Source organism: Leucoraja erinacea, chromosome 21 (genome assembly GCF_028641065.1).
Source record: "Leucoraja erinacea ecotype New England chromosome 21, Leri_hhj_1, whole genome shotgun sequence".
NCBI classification, from domain to species: domain Eukaryota; kingdom Metazoa; phylum Chordata; class Chondrichthyes; order Rajiformes; family Rajidae; genus Leucoraja; species Leucoraja erinaceus.
The window spans coordinates 307,177-325,111 of NC_073397.1; the positions used below are offsets into that span (position 1 = coordinate 307,177).

The window sequence follows — 17,935 nt, forward strand, 5'->3', positions numbered from 1 at the left end:
ATCTCTTTATACAAAGTTTTATGTTACGAGTAGCTAATTTGGGGCCCCATTAAATCCCGCAGTATTTTTCTGGGCATTTGGGGTATTTAGGCTATAAAATCTTTTCTTAAGCAATAGTAATAATGAGTGAAATCAAGGTACAAATTCACCGCAATGGGAACGTTCTAAACCAGCGTGTTCCACAGAGTTCCACAGGATCCCACTCGAAAGCTGATTTAATTGGCCATTAATTTACAGCAATTGATACTAACTAAATTCCTTTAAAATCCTTTTCAAATGGCAGGCCGACTGAGACCCCAAAGGCTCAGAGGGAAGCTATTTAACTTTTTTCACACTCCAGAGAGTGGTGTTAATCTCTGGAACTCTCTGCCACAGGCTGGGTGAGGGTAGTTGAGGCCAGGAAAGCAGACTTCTAAATTGGCTATATGCAGCGAGACCTTATGGTACACCAGAGAAGGAGTTAGATAAAGTGGTATGTTAGCCCTAAAGGATTTGAGTGGCTAAGGGGATCAGGGGGTAGACCACACCTGGAGAGAACAGGCTCCAAAAATCTGAGGTAGGAATTATTGCCATAGAGGGATACTGAGATTGGGATGTCAGGACTGTCTTATGAAGAAAGCCATGATTATATTGAATGGCGGTGCAGGCTCGAAGGGCCGAATGGCCTACTCCTGCACTTAATTTCTATGTTTCTATGTTTCTATGTTTAGATCCAGTAATTGAAGTTTGGAATTAGCTACAATTGGGTAACTAACTAATTATATGCTTTAATTTCAGGTCATCCAAGTAAGATTATTTTATATTTGTTTCAGAATGCTTCAATCTATGATAACTGAAAATTGCATTCAGTTCTCTTAATTTTTAAGAAAGTTATGGGCTTTAGACTGTCCTCGATCACAGCTTTTTTGTTATGTCCATTGAAAATCAATAGGGAACAAGATGCTAATTTCCGAGTATGAAAATGGCTAAACTTTTATAATACTTGAGATATGAAAGTTAATTAGGTGTCAAATTAAACTTTTTTTTATGCTTTATCTGATGGGATAAATTGCAGACGATGAAGATAGACACAAAAAGCTTTAGTAACTCAGCGGGACATTCTCTGGAGAGAAGGAATAGGTGACGTTTTGGTCGAGACCCTTTCCGAACGTGCTGCAATGTTGCTCACCCCGCACAAACAGGGCGGCGTTTATCGTTGATGGAGATGCCCCGTGGAAGATGGCGGCGGCTGCCCCGCACAAACATGGCGGCGTTTATCGTTGATGGAGATGCCCCGTGGAAGATGGCGGCGGCTGCCCCGCACAAACATGGAGGCGTTGTTGCGCATGTCTGTGAGGCCTCCCGCTTCGCTCCCGGTGTTTGTGTCCCGGTGGCTGCGGCGTCGCCATGGCTTCCGAGGCCGAGCTCGCCTGCATCTACAGCGCGCTCATCCTGTACGATGACGACGTCGCCATTACGGTGAGGTAGCGCCGCGTTATGGGAGGGTCAGTACTGAGGGAGAACGAGCATTGAATCAGACCCTTCGGCCCACCTTGTCCTTGCCGACCCAGTTTAAATACTGTAGACACAAGGAACTGCAGATGCTGGTTTTCAAAGACACAGTACTGGAATAACAGTGATCCACGCAGAATCTTTGGAGAAGAAGAACAGGTGACATTTCGGGTCAGGACTGAGGAAGGGTTTTAACCCTAAAACGTCACTTACTCTTTTTCTCCAGAAACCCTGACCCGCTGAGTTACTCCAACACTTTGGGTCAGGCGGCGTTTCGTGTGGGAACCCTTCTTTAGACTGATTGTAGTGGGGGGTGGGGAGAGAAAGGTAGAAGGCTAGGCAGGTGGATACAATTTAGGGATTTTTTGAATAGCTAGATGGTTGGACAAAGGCCAGAGGGGGGGAAAGACCATATATATGCAACAATTACAGCACGGAAACAGGCCAACTCGGCCCTTCTAGTCCCTGCCGAACACGTATTCTCCCCTAGTCCCATCTACCTGCACTCAGACCATAACGCTCCATTCCTTTCCCGTCCATATACCTATCCAATATATTTTTAAATGATAAAATCGAACCTGCCTCCACCACTTCCACTGGAAGCTCATTCCACACAGTTACCACTCTCTGAGTAAAGAAGTTCCCCCTCATGTTACCCCTAAACTTCTGTCCCTTAATTCTCAAGTGATGTCTTGAGACAGAAGGTGTGATATAAGGATAGATGAGGTGTGAATTGTGAAGCCAGAGGAAGGAATATAGGTGGAAGAAAGAAATGTGGGTGCCCAGATGAGGCACAGCTTTTCGACAAATTCTCACGCTCTCATGCTGATCACAAATTTCTCACGCTCTGTCATGAGAAATTCTGCATGGGCCGCGGGTGTTGGAGAGCCGGGACTGAGGGAGGGATGGAAGCAGAAGCAGCGGTGGGGACAGATGCGGACGTGGAGCCGGACCTGGCGAGTGTTTGCTGGGCTGGCGAGTGTTTGCCGGGCTAGCTAGTGTTTTCCGGGCTGGCGAGTCGCTCGCTGCACCTCCTGCCGTGGAGCAGCCTCAGTGCAAGAGTCCCGGGCCGTCGGAAGCGTTGCGCTGCTGCCGTGAGAGTCTCTGTGCCGAATTCGCCCAGGTGACCGGCATGGATCAGGCTGCGGCTCGGTGCATCCTGGAGGACAACCAGTGGCTGCTGGAAGTAAGTACCAAGCACTGGGTAGAAACGGTGGAAGATAATGGCCATCAAATTGGAGAAAGCAACCTGCTTGCCTTCTAGATTTTCACTTACTGTAACTGCAGGAAAAATGTTCCCGATGTTGGGAAAGTTCAGAACCAGGGGTCACAGTTTAAGAATAAAGGGTAGGCCAGTTAGGACTAAGATGAGGACAAACTTTCTTCACGCAGAGAGTTGTGAATCTGGAATTCTCTGCCACAGAAGGCAGTGGAGGCCAATTCATTGGATGTTTTCAAGAGGCAAGTCAAGTTTTATTCGTCAACTCAAGAGAGAGTTACATTTAGCTCTTGGCGCTAGCAAAATCAAGGGATATGGGGAAAAACAGGAAAGAGGTACTGATTTTAGATGAACAGCCATGATCATATTGAATGGCAGTGCTGGCTCGAAGGGCCGAATGGCCTATACCTGCACCTATTTTCTATGTTTCTATTCTTGAGTATATGGCAATAAAACTCGACCACTTGATTTTGAAGCATTCATGCATGGCGGAGGTATAATGTAGTCATAGAGTGAGACAGTGTGAAAACAGGCCCTTCGGCGCAACTTGCCCACACCCGCCAACATGTCCCAGCTACGTATACCCATATCCCTCCAAACCTGTCCTATCCATGTATCAGTCTAACTGTTGGGATAGTCCCTGCCTCAACTACCTGCCAGCTATATGGCAGCTTGTTCCATTCACACCCAAGTGGAAAAGGTTACCCCATAAAAATACTTCAAACAAAAAAGATTGAAATCATACTTCAACAATGCACTAAAACATGATTTTAATACATCAAATTTCAAAACGTCCCTGCCGTGGGAGGGGGGACACCCACCTCCCACACCCTCCCCCCACTCAGTTGCTCCACTACCTCGCCGGGTACCCCCACGGCCAGTGATCAGTGATCACTCAGCCTCCCCACTTTCAAAAACGCTACGTAGCCCCTGGTTCAGACAGAGAGCACTGCCAGATGTGAGCGGGGGACTGAGACCAATTGTCCGTGATGTCTGGATCCCAATGCTCAGCATTTCGTGTTTCAGAGTTGGCTAATGTTATTGATTTGTAATTAGTTGACAAAACCTTAATTTATTAATCCGGAATATCCAGGGGGATCGGATAAGTGTAATATTAAAATGACATTCAAGGTGTCACAACATACAGCCCCGATAACCCATTATTTCCTTCAGTTAAATATTGGGAAGGTGTGTAATCAGATGAAAACGTATTCAGATGCAATGTTTAAGGGCTTGTTCAAAGAAGGGGCATATTTTAAAGGAGTGACAGAAATACTTGCAGGGGAATGTGTGAGGAGGTTATTATTTGCCTTTAGTTTTAGCTTGAATCAGAACAGCTGAAGATTCAATGTTTAATATAGTAATTGTGCTGATACTGACTCCAACCACGTAATGAATATCATCCATTCCGGAGGATTTGTTTTTCTGATGCCATTTAAACTTCACTTGGATTTCAATCACTTCAATGTAAAAGTAATTGGGAATGGGGAGCATTGGAACAAAAATTTGCCCTCGGTACACATTAACTGTAATCTAATAATATATGCATGTTGGTAGGTGCAATCAAAACAAATATCTTTTTATCATTGTTGTGTTAAGAATACCACTGAAAATATTATGTTCTCTCAAGATCACATTTAATAGAATAATATTGTTATTGTACTTTGCATTTCGGAAATGTCCCAGCTGAGAGGAAGACAGCAAAATACTGAAAATATTGTGGGTGAAAATGACTTCAGGACAGTTTGTTAGGAAAATGAAGGAAATGGTAACAGAATACTTATACAGCTGAGTGAGTATAATTTTATGGATGAGAAATTGTGTTCAACCAATTGATGACTTCTTTGACAAAGTAACTAGCATGTTAGATCACAAGGAAGCCAATGGATGTAGCAAATTTTGTTATACAAAATTTGATCTGTGAAGTGACCCATAAAAGATTACCGCAATAGATAAGCACCTGTGGACTTGAACATAATAGGTGAAGTCCAGGGGGTCAGATATAGGGCTTTATGTGTGGGCCAGATATATTGTCAGTGCAGAGGGGCTAGGTGCAAGGCCAAGTTAACATCCAGAGTCAAGGTCTGGAATAGTACTAGGTGTGCAGTCAAAGCTAGGACAATGGGAGTGTTGAGCACTGGGAACTTAAGCAGGTAAGCAGCTATGATCAGGGTAGAATAGGGGGCCAGGTGTAAGGCTGGACTCAGGGTCAGGAATGAGAGAAGGTATGCAACTGGAGTCAGGGTCAGGAGTAGTACCAGGTGTGCAGTGATACCCAGGTTGGTCAACATGGGCCAAGGGTTTGATTATAATCTGATTTCCATACATGAATATTCTACGATCATTCATGTGCTGCACCTGTTGATCAGAGCCTGGCTCTACTGTGGAATGTAATTAGGAATGTAATTTAGCCTAACCTTATTCATAGTTAATCCAATTTAAAGCATAAATATTGTATTCCCCCCCCGCCCAGTCGCTACGCTCCCTCCGGCTTGGTCTCTCGCAATTTCTCACTCCCAACTCTCATACAGTTGGCAGCCCCTGGGCACAGTGATGAAAAGGGGGGGGGAGAGGGGGTTGTTCGTAGGTTATTTACCCAAAAGTGGAGGATTCATACTGTTATAAGCTACTCGTGCAATATGAGTTGCTGTCTTGGAAGGTACTGCAGTTGCGGAATGGGTGACGTTTCGGGTCGAGACCCTTCTTCAGACCCTCTAGATTGTGTGTAGCCTCACTCGGCTATGGAAGAGGCCCAGGAGAGAAAGGGCAGCATGGGAATGGGAAGATAATTAAAATGAATGAGTTAAAATGGGGCAGGCATTAAAGTTGTTATACTGAGCTACTTCTATTTGGCTGCATTTGGACCATAGCACTTCTCAAATTCTACCCAACGTCTAGACAAGACTTGGAGTGAAGTCTAAAAGAAGAATCCAGACCCGCTGCAGATGCTGCCTGACCCAGCATTTGAGTTTTTACTCAAGATTTCAGGATCTGCAATTTCTTGCATCTTCAAAGTTTGAAGTGATTTCTAGTAGGGGATAGCTCTGCTTCACCTGAGCAGTTGTTACATCTGCATCGTCTCCAGTCCCCTGAAGAGCAACTCTTCTCCATCACTGCCAAGTGGCAGTGGATGAGTTGTGAGAGGCTCGGTGGGTGTGTGTTGCCTCCCTCTCACCCAATGTACTTGCCACATCTCCGTATCTTTATGTCATTGGCTGAATTCCTGTTGGAAGGACGCTTTGAAGTAATTAGGCTGAGTGCTAACTAAAGAGAGGGCTGTGCAAAAGTCATCACAATTTAAGAATTGCTGAATTAACAAGGGGAGGAATTTTATGTGATTTATAATGATTACACTTAAATCAGATAATTAGAAATTCAGAATATACAACACATTAGATCAGAATCCAAGCAAGAGACCCATCAACTGATCCCTGAGCAAGAACAGGGCAGGGCGATCTCGGAGCACACTGTCATGGAAATTCAGGTTTTATTCTGTGTGACATGTACAGGATGTGATATTTGGATCTAGAGGCTTCGGAACAGTTCTTCCGTAAACTAGGGTACTGTCCGATTCACCTCTATCCCATTGTGGACATTGGACTTTGTCTATGTTAATGGATAGGATAGGTTTGGAGGAATATGGGTCAAACGCAGGCAGGTGGGTCTGGTGTAAATGGGACATATTGGTTGGTGTGGGCAAGTTGGGCCAAAGGGTCTGTTTCCATGCTGTATAACTATGACTATAACTGATGTGCTACTATGCTGAGAACCGCATTTTGCACTCTGTATCTTCCCCTTTACTCTACCCATTGTACTTGAGTTTGACTTGATTGTATTTGTGTATGGTATTATGTGATCTGCTTGGATAGCATGCAAAACAAAGCTTCTCACTGTACCTCGGTGCACGTGACAATGATAAACCTAAGAGGGTGGAATAGACAGACGAGAAGGAAAGTTGATCCTCTTTCTTTCTCCTGTTTGAGACAGTGGCTGTGAAACCTAATGGAAAACAAGGGGAAAACTCACGGGAAATGTAAATGGCAAATGTATCATTTATTTCAAACAATAAAACGAATTTGTAAGTGGCATTTATGAGGCTTTAGTGAGGCTCTGGATATGCAAGGAATGGAAGAATATGAATCACTGCAGGCAGAGGAATTTAGTTTAGCTTGACCTCATGTTCAGCACAGACACACGTTGTGGGCAAAAGAGCCTGTTCCTGTGCTGTAATGTTCTATGTTACCTAGTAATGCATTTGATGTGTAAGACGCACCTGCAGATGCTGGTTTAAACCGAAGATAGACACAAAATGCTGGAGTAACTCAGCGGCACAATCAGCATCTCTGGAAAGAAGGAATGTGTGACATTTCGGGTCGAGACCCTTCTTCATATGTATTTGTTGTTATGGGAATAATAATAATAATAACAATACACTTTATTGTCATTGTAAATACATACAATAAAATTTCATGTGCACTGCCCGAGCGGAGCTCCAATGTAACAGATAAATAATAACGACAATGGAAACAACAAAAACGGCAAGTCAAATCAGAATGTGCAATATTTCACAGTATAGTGTTGTGGCAGTATAAAATATTGGCTATGGGGGCTGTGTGTTCAGTGCGGAGTTCAGAGTGGTGATGGCCTTGGGGTAGAAACTGTTCATTAATCTTGTGTGTGATTTGATGGACCTGTAACACTTTCCTGAGGGCAGAAGGGCAAACAAGTGATGTGCGGGATGAGATGAGTCCTTTAGGATGCGTGATGCCCTCCGCAGGCAACGAGAGCTATAGATCTCTTCCAGGGCAGGTAGGTGTGTGTTGGTGATCTTCTGGGCTGTATCGCTGCAGAGCCGTCTTGTCAGCTGCAGGACTGTTGCCATGCCATACCAGGATGCCATGTATCAGGACACTCGATGGAGCAACGATAGAATGGCACTAGCAGCTGTTGCGGCAAGTTGACTTTCCTGAGTGATCTTAGGAAGTAAAGCCGTTGTTGTGCTTTCTTTACCAGGGAGTATGTGTTAGTAGACCACCAGGGATCTGCTGAGATGTGTGTGCCCAGGAACCTGAAACTGGAGACTGAATACTGATTATTTGCAAATTATTTATGAGAAAAAAAGGCTCTCCACTTCTTGCTAGTGTTCTCGCTGACAGGTAGTTAGAGAACATGAGGTTGGATTGGTGGTCCTTCTAGGAAACAATTTTTACTGCCAGGAACTCATGACTTGATTGCTAGATATTGCGCACTGAACTTACACATTTGAGTACAGAGAACACAAGTTCCAAGCAAGAGATCTGATGCATTCATTTGAGGGTATTTTGTTTAATTTCATTCATTATGTTTGTTGTCACATGTACAAAGATACATTGAAATGTTTGTTCCATGTGCTATCCATCCAAATTATACTATCCATGAACAATAGATCCTCTTTTGGAACAACATGCAGCGAGTCGTCACGTTCTGGCACCATCTTGCAATTTCCACATCTCTGAAACAAGATATGCACTTTCTATTTTTCTTACTTTATGGTCCAGTTCTCTCATGAAGTTAACCATTACTTATCCATCATTAAATATTTCAATGTATTCACCAATCAACTAATTCCAGCTGTCCTTTGTGATATTCTCAGTGGACTAGAGCATCTATTATGAATCAGATGGATTAGTGCTGCCTTGTTACTGGAACGCCATCTTCAATCTGTCTCCTTTGAATGAATTTGTGAGGATCTGGTGTGGTCACTGACAGAGTTTTACGATCACCAGAAATATTGCAACTTAGAAAGGATGTTAGTTACTTTAGTTAATTATCACGTATACCAAGGTACAATGAAAAGCTAACCAGTGCTAATCAGTCAGCGGAAAGACAATACATGATTACAATCGAGCCACTTACAGTGTACAGATACATGATAAAGAGCACAGTTCAGTGCAAGATAAAGCCAGTAAAGTCCAATCAAAGGTAGTCTGACATTCTCCAATGAGGTAGATAGTAGTTCATGACTATTCTCTAGCTGTGGTAAGATGGTTTAGTTGCCTGATAATAGCTGGGAAGAAACTGTACCACACTTATTCACACTTATGTACTTTGGAAGTACAGTTATTGCTGTAAAGTAGTAAATGTGGCTGCTAATTTGCTGATAACAAAAAGCAGAATTAGGAGTCCAATGCTTACCACATGATCTGCTTAAAACACATCTGCTGGAGAACACAGTAAGTCAGGCAGCATCTGTGAAAGGAACGGACAGGCAATGTTTTGGGTTAGGAACCTGCTTCAGACCACCATGTTGCTCCGACCCAAAACATTATCTGTCCATTCCCTCCACAGATGCCGACCGACACGCTGCGTTCATCCTGCATTTTGTGTTTTGCTCAAGATTCCAGCATCTGCAGTTGCTTGTGTCTCCATTCTCTGCTTTAATGAGTTTCGCTGAAGGATACTGGCTGGCTAGGGCACACAGGAGAGTCCCCTGCCCTTTCTCAAACTGTGTATATTTTTCCGTTTTAGTTTACATACACAGCATGGAAACAGTTCTGCCCTCCACCCTAGTGATAATTTACAGAAGCCAATTAAATTAGAAACCTGCACTTCTTGAAATGTAAGAGGAAACTGGAGAAAACCCACAGGGAAAACGTCCAAACTCCGAACAGACAGCATCCCTAGTCAGGATCAAACCCGGGTCTCTGGCACTGTAAGGCAGAAAATCTACCGTTGCACCACTGTGTTTGAGGAAGTTGAGAAGGTGGACAAAGATACAGTATGATATATTACCCAGCAATGACAGTGCAGTACTCCCTCTTCACTATACCAGTATTTTCAGCTTCTGTGGGCCATGGGACTTGCCCCATATTAAATCTATCTCGTAATGCCCTAGGGGCACATTGACTGGACCCTGAAAGCAGTGAGACTACCTTATCTCCTGCAGCAGATGAATGGATTCCACTTCTTCTGCTTGCGTAAGGCATGCACAGCCTAAACTTGTGGGACAACTTGTTCTATTTGATCTTATGTGATTGTGCAAGCCAGGCTGATTGCATCCATTGAAACATGGCGACCACGTGAAGGTTGCAATCTCCCACCTCGATTCCACTAAGTACTGGCAGATGGAGAATTTGGAGTGTTGTTGAGGTTTCAGCAGCTACAAGAGCACTGAGCCTGGGCTGCTCGGGCTGTGTAAGGCCTCCGCTCACCTCTGCTGGATCGTTTCAAATATTCATCACTTACCTTCTGTCCAAACCTTTCCTGTTTCTTTTGAAGAAAAATGAATCAACATGCTGGAGTAAACCAGGCCTGGATAGAGTGGATGTGGAGAGGATGTTTCGACTAGTGGGAGAGTCGAGGACCAGAGATCAAAGTCTCAGAATCAAAGGACGTTCCTTTAGGAAGGAGATGAGGAGGAATTTCTTTACTCAGAGGGTAGTGAATCTGTGAAATTCATTGCCACAGAAAGCTGTGGAGGCCGGCGATGGATATATTTAAGGCAGAGATAGATATGTTCTTGATCAGTACAGGTGTCAGGGGTTATGGGGAGAAGACAAGAGAATGGGGTTAGGAGGGAGATATAGATCAGCCATGATTGAATGATGCAGTCGACTTGATGGGTCGAATGGCCTAATTCTGTTCCTATCAAAAATGAATTTATGAGGTCAGGCAGCAACTCTGGAGAACATGGATAGGTGAAGTTTCGGGTCGGGGTTTTCAGACTTTTTTTGGGGGGGGGAATGGGGGGAACTGAAATCGAGAGAGAAACAGGACAAATCAGGGCCAGCAACAGATGGCCTCAGGCAAGGAAGTAGACAAAAAATACTGGAGTAACTCAGCGGGTCAGGCAGCATCTCTGAAGAACATGGATAGGTGACATTTCGGGTCGGGCAAAATGTCACTGTGTCTATCGTTTGGTATAAACAGCATTTGCACTTCCTTTTTAGTACTGCTTCTTTTTAAGCACAGTCTCTAGCAGACATGTGTCTCTGACTGCACAAAGCAGAACCTTGGATTAGGAATGAACGTAAGAGTTTAGCATAGAAACATAGGAAAATAGGCGCAGGGGTGGACCATTTGGCCCTTCGAGCCAGCACCGCCATTCAATAAGATGGAATCCTTGTAGTTCTGAACTGAGGGAATGCGATGGGATGAGAAGTCAACTATGAACCTTCTCTGCCCATCAGCCATATCATAACTGATCTTGTCAGCCCCGATCCCAATATCCTCAGTGACTAACACCCCCCTAACCTCACCTTGAATGCCATGGCAGCCGCACCCTTTTGTAGAGAGGATTCTAAGCCTCTAAGTGAAGCAGTCTTTTCCATCAGCTTATCTTCACACAGCAGGTCACAAAGTGTTGGAGTAACTCAGTAGGTCAGGCAGCATCTCAAGAGAACTTAGATGTTTTGGGTCGGGACCCTTCTTCAGTCTGAAGGCTTGAATCATCACATATCCATATTCTCAAGAGATGCTGTCTGGCCCACTGAGTTACTCCAGCACTCTGTGCCCTTTTGTGTAAACCAGTATCTGCAGTTCCTTATTTCTTCACACAGAGGGTGGTGGGTATATGGATCGAGCTGCTGGAGGAGGTAGTTGAGACAGGTACTATAACAGCATTTAAAAAGCATTTGAACAGGTACATATAGGAAAGGTTTAGAGGGAAATGGGCCAAATGTGGGCAAATGATGAGGTATCTTGGTCGGCATGAACTGGTTGGTCCGAAGGGCCTGTTTCCATGATGTATGACTAACAATCAGTGCTTATATAGCTGCAGCAAAGACTTTCTTTGTTCCGGTTCTTTTCTGGTGTAGTTGACAAATAAACCCTCTTGATCTTGGATGTCGATCCCTTATGCTGTGATGGATTTAAATTCGATTCAGTTTATTTGAATAATTGCATTCACCGTTCGGTCGTGTGGAGGACAGGCTGATCAGGCTGTTCTGCACACTGCCGCTCTAAGACAATTAAACTGATTGCTTTTTCTATTTGTCTTTTATTGTACCATAAGATGGGATTCATTAATTACCTCAAAATGCAGGTGCTCCTCAGTAGCAGAATGCGATGATTAAATGCATTTAATCTGAGGGAGAGTAGAATGAGTTCACGACCAATATTTTAACTGAAAATCAAAAAAACTGCACATGCTGGAAATCAGAATATGCTGGAATAGCTGAGGTTCAGCAGCATTTCTGAAGAGACAAATTCACAGACTCCAGATCAGACTTGGAAAAGAGTGAAGACAAGTTAGTTTTAAGTTTTGATTTAGTTTAGTTTTGTTTAGAGATACAGCATGGAAACAGGGCGTTCGGCCCACAGAGTCCACACCCACCGCCCAACGAACATTAACACTATCCTAACACACTAGGGACAATTTACATTTGTACCTTGCCAATTAACCTACAAACCTGTACGTTTTTGGGAGTGTGGAAAGAAACCAAAGATCTTGGAGAAAACCCACGCGTTCACGGGGGAGAATATACAAACTCCACACAGACAGCACCCGTAGTCGCTGTAAGCGTTGTAAGGCAGCAACTCACTGTGCAGACATGTTGGCATCTGGAACACATTGCCTAAAGGGCCAATGAAGGCAGACATTCTCACAACATTTCAGAACCACCTAAATCACCACAGCACCAAAGGACCTTATAAGGGTAAAAAGAGTTAGTATAGAAGGGCAGTACAGACTGGTGGGCCAAAGGGGCCTGTTTCTGCACTGTACTATGACTGCCCTGTATCTCTAACATCAGCTGGATGTCTTAATCAGCAGCTCCTTAGCAAAGCCACCAATGACTCGTCCTGTCACTCGATCAGAAGAACTGCAAGTCAATTGTTGCTGCACCTGGAAAAGGATGAGAGGGATTGCATTGAAAGAGGCCGAATAATGAAAGGCCTGGATAGAGTGGATGTGGAGAAGTGTTTCCACTAATAGGAGAGTCTAGGATCAGAGGGCACAGCCTCAGAATAAAATGACTCAGCTTTAAAATGGAAAATAAAAGAAGAGGAATTTCTTGAGCCAGAGGGTAGCGAATCTGTGGCATTAATGACCACAGAAGGCTGTGGAGGTTAAGTCATTGGGTATTTTTAAAACGGAGATGAATAGGTTCTTGATTAGTATTGGTGTCAAAGGTTATGCTGATTGGCTTGAGATGGAAAAATAGATCAGCCATGATGAATGGTTGAGCAGATTGACAGGCTGAATGGCCTAATTCTACTCATATGACCTGTGTGTTATGAAAATCTGTTTGAGTCCCTGGATGATGGAAAGGGCAGGGTAGGGGCTGCAGGTTTAGCATTTTAAGGTTGTGAGCAATAATATAACCATATAACCATATAACAATTACAGCACGGTCTATAATGGTTAAATCATCTGTCAAATGATGCTGAGATTTTAGATGTTCTTTCAGAAAATACAGAGTAGATGAATTACAACAAGAAATAAATATTCCAAGCATCAGTGATGCAGCGGGTAGAGCTCCAGTCTCACCGCGCCAGAGACGTGGTTCAATCCTGACCTCGGGTGGAGTTTGTACGCTCTCCCTGTGACTGCGTGGCTTTCCTAAGGCTGCTCCGGTTTCCTCCCACATCCCAATGATGGGTGGGTTTGCAGGTTCATTGGCCCCCTGTATATTGCCCATAGTGTGTGGGGAGTGGATGAGAAAGTGGGATAACATAGAACATATAGCATGACCCGCTGAGTTACTCCAGCACTTTGTGTTCTTCACAGATTCCATCAGCTCTACCAGCTGCATCACTCTTTAGACCTTAATTTAGATTTAGAGATACAACATGGAAACGGGCTCTTCGGCCCACCGAGTCCGCACCAACCAACAATCATCCCGTACATGAGCTACAAACCGCATCCTACAAACTAGGGCCAATTTTCCAAATTTACCAAAGTCAATTAACCTGCAAACCCGCACTCTTAGAAAATGGAAAGTGAAGCACCTGGAGAAAACCCACGTGGTCACAGGCAGAACGTACAAACTCTGTACAGACAGCTCCCGCAGTCAGGATCAAACCCAGGTCTCTGGCGCTGTAAGGCAGCAACTCTACCGCTGCGCTGCTGTGCCATTAATAGTCGTGTTCTACAGGATATGTCAACTTGGTACAAATTGAGGTAATGGCATGGGTGAAGGCAGCAAAGTTGCAGCGGTTACATTTGCTGATGACACAAAGGTGGTTGGGAGAGTGTAGTGGACTAACGACTGTAATGAATAGAGATATATTAAATGAGTGGGTAATGATCCGGGTAATAAGAAAAAGTGAATTTGAATGAGAGAAATGGAAGGATATTATCTAAATGGTGATAGATTGTAGAGCTGTGAGATAGAGGGTCTTGGATTCCAGTCAGCTTACAGGTGGCAGCTCTTGCAATCTTCGCAGCCACATTGATTAACGTTGGCCCAGAGCCCGGTTCAAGAGGTCAGGAAGAGAAACCTGCAGTGATCCTGAAGTTGTCTTTGTATGAGCACAATGCGCACGGATCCAGGCCTCTCTGAGGTTTCCTCTGCGTTGTCTCACTGCAGTCTCAGCCTGAGTTACATTTGGCTGTTTAGTGTTAATGTGTAGAGACATAGCATGGAAACAGGACCATCGATTACTCGTTCACACTGATTCTATGTTATCCCACTTTTGCACCCACTCCCTACACATTAGGGGCAATTTTAAAGGGCAATTAACCTATAAACCTACACTTTTTTTGGATATGGGGAGGAGGGGTTATGGTGGCACTGTGGCACAGCTGGTCGAGTTGCTATCTCACAGCGCCAGAGACCCGGGTTCGATCCTGTATGGAGTTTGCACGTTCGCCCTGTGACTGCTTGGGTTTAAACTAAACTAAACTGGAGCACTTATCAGGAGGGTGTAAATGATCACCATAATGAAGGACCTCTCACACACCCACTCCAGCTAATTTCTCCTTCTCCCCTCTGTCACACAGAAGATACAAAAGCGTCAATGGACACAAAAAGCTGGAGTAATTAAGCGGGACAGACAGCACGACTCCCCCGAACGTCCTTCTACTCTCTAGACCTTCTTATTTCTAATTGCTGGCTTGACATTAACCGTTTCAACTTTTCCACTCCCCTTACCTAGTCTAACCTCACCCCCTCTGAATGCACAGCCTTCTGTTCACTCTGCAGCAAATCCAAAGCATAGCTATGGGCACTGTATGGGCCCCTGCAATGCCTACCTCTTTGTAGGGTACATTGATCAATCCCTGTTCCAGGCATACACTGGCCCTATCCCCGAATGTATCTCCGTTATATTGACGACTGCATTGGTGCTACCTTCTGCACCCATGCAGACTCATGGACTTCATCAACCTCACCACCAATTTCCATCCTGCATTCAAATTTACTTGGACCATCTCCGACACCTCCCTCCCCTTTCTTGATCTCACCCTCTCCATCACAGGAAATAGACTATTGACTGACATCTATTACAAACCCACTAACTCCCACAGCAATCTCGACTTCTTCCTTCCCTGCTTCCTGCAAAAAGACTATCTCCGACTCCCAATTCCTCCTACGCCGCATCTGGGCCCAAGATGAGGTGTTCCATACCAGGACATCCAAGATGTCCTTTTTTATTTAGGTAACTGGGTTTCCCCTCTCTCTTCATAGATGAGGCCCTCACTCGTGTCTCCGCAGTACCCTGCAGCTCCGCCCTTGTTCCCCTCCCCCTAGTCGCAACAGAGACAGTCGCCCCAGTCCTTCCCTTTCACCCCGTCAGCCGTTGCCTGCAACACATAATCCTCTGAAATTTCTGCCACCTCCAACGGGATAGCACCACCAGCTACATTTTCCCATCTCCACCTCTTTCCGCCTTCCGCAGAGACCGTTCCCTCCACAACTCCCTGGTTAATTCATCCCTTCCCACCCTATACCTCCTCTCTCTGTCCAAGGACCCCGACAGTCCTTTCAGGTTAGGCATATGTTCACTTGCACCTCCTCCAACCTCATCTACTGTATCCGTTGTTCAAGATGAGGTCAAAAAGGCCTAAGGCAGGCAACGCCATTGTAGTGGGAGACTCCATTGTGAGAGGTACGGACAGGGGTTTCTGCGGCAACAGACGGGATGCGAGGATGGTGTGCTGCCTTCCTGGTGCCAGGATGTCACGGACAGAGTGCAGAAAATCCTCATGGGCGAAGGTGAACATCCGGAAGTGGTAGTGCATGTCGGCACAAACGATGTCGGAAAGAAGGGGATGAATATTCTGCAGTGTGACTTTGGAGAGCTCGGAAAAATACTGAAAAGCAGGACCTCCAGGGTTGTTATCTCCGGTTTGCTTCCAGTTCCTCGTGCTGGCAAGAGCAGGAACAGGGAGATACAGGACCTGAACGTGTGGCTGAGGAACTGGTGCACGGGGCAGGGATTTAGATTCTTAGATCACTGGGATCTGTTTTGGGGTAAAGGGGAACTGTACAAAAGGGACGGATTGCATCTTAACAGGTGTGGGACCAGCATTCTGGCAGGCAGGTTTGCCACTGCTGCACGGGTGGTTTTAAACTGAATAAGGGGGGTGGGGTGTCGAATGGGATAGTGGAGGATGGAGTTAAAGGGAAAGGGTTTCTTAAATGTATGAGCGTAGAGACAGAGGGGTGTGAAATGAGGGTAGAAGCAATAGGTAGCAAGGTGAAAAGTAAAAGTGGCAGGCAGACAAAACCAGGGCAAAAATCAAAAAGGGCCACTTTTCAACATAATAGTATAAGGGGTAAGAGTGTTGTAAAAACAAGCCTGAAGGCTTTGTGTCTCAATGCAAGGAGCATTCGTAATAAGGTGGATGAGTTGAATGTGCAGATAGCTATTAATGACTATGATATAGTTGGGATCACGGAGACTCCAGGGTGACCAAGGCTGGGAGCTGAACATCCAGGGATATTCAATATTCAGGAGGGATAGACAGAAAGGGAAAGGAGGTGGGGTGACGTTGCTGGTTAGAGAGCAGATTAACACAATAGAAAGGAAGGACATTAGCTTTGAGGATGTGGAATCGATATGGGTAGAAAACACTGCGAAACACTAAGGGGCAGAAAACGCTAGTGGGAGTTGTGTACAGGCCACCTAACAGTAGTAGTGGAGTTGGGGATGGCATCAAACAGGAAATTAGAAATGCACGCAACAAAGGTAAAACAGTTATAATGGGTGACTTCAATCTACATATAGATTGGGTGAATCAAATTGGCAAGGGTGCTGAGGAAGAGTATTTCTTGGAATGTATGCGGGATAGTTTTCTAAACCAACATGTAGAGGAACCAACGAGAGAGCAGGCTATTCTAGACTGGGTATTGAGTAATGAGGAAGGGTTAGTTAGCAGTCTTGTTGTGTGTGGCCCCTTGGGCAAGAGTGACCATAATATGGTTGAGTTCTTCATTAGGATGGAGAATGACATCGTTAATTCAGAAACAAGGGTCCTGAACTTAAAGAAAGGTAACTTTGAGGGTATGAGACGTGAATTGGCCAAGATAGACTGGCGATTGATTCTTAATGGGTTGACGGTGGATATGCAATGGAAGACATTTAAAGACTGCATGGATGAACTACAACAATTGTTCATTCCAGTTTGGCAAAAAAAAATCAGGGAAGGTAGTGCATCCGTGGATAACAAGGGAAATCAGGGATAGTATCAAAACAAAAGATGAAGCGTACAAATTAGCCAGAAAAAACAGCCTACCAGAGGACTGGGAGTAATTCAGAGACTAGCAGAGGAGGACAAAGGGCTTAATTAGGAAAGGGGAAATAGATTATGAAAGAAAACTGGCAGGGAACATAAAAACTGACTGCAAAAGCTTTTATAGATATGTGAAGAGAAAAAGATTAGTTAAAACAAATGTAGGTCCCTTGCAGTCAGAAACGGGTGAATTGATCATGGGGAACAAGGACATGGCAGACCAATTGAATAACTATTTTGGTTCTGTCTTCACTAAGGAAGACATAAATAATCTGCCGGAAATAGCAGGGGACCGGGGGTCAAATGAGAGGGAGGAACTGAGTGAAATCCAGGTTAGCCGGGAAGTGGTGTTAGGTAAATTGAATGGATTAAAGGCCGATAAATCCCCAGGGCCAGATAGGCTGCATCCCAGAGTACTTAAGGAAGTAGCCCCAGAAATAGTGGATGCATTAGTGATAATCTTTCAAAACTCTTTAGATTCTGGAGTAGTTCCTGAGGATTGGAGGGTAGCTAATGTAACCACACTTTTTAAAAAGGGAGGGAGAGAGAAAACAGGGAATTACAGACCA

At 44.6% G+C, this 17,935-nt stretch overlaps 1 protein-coding gene across 1 annotated transcript in view; it reads left to right on the forward strand.

The window, feature by feature from the left end:
• Nucleotides 1–1,094: 1,094 nt before the first annotated feature.
• LOC129707150 (60S acidic ribosomal protein P1-like) overlaps nucleotides 1,095–17,935 on the forward strand; it is a 36,029-nt gene continuing 19,188 nt past the window's right edge. Inside the window, exon 1 of the mRNA XM_055651921.1 lies at nucleotides 1,095–1,458. Within this exon, the coding sequence (XP_055507896.1) occupies nucleotides 1,387–1,458 (72 nt within the window). The 5' untranslated portion in view covers nucleotides 1,095–1,386. The remainder of the gene's footprint in view (nucleotides 1,459–17,935) is intronic.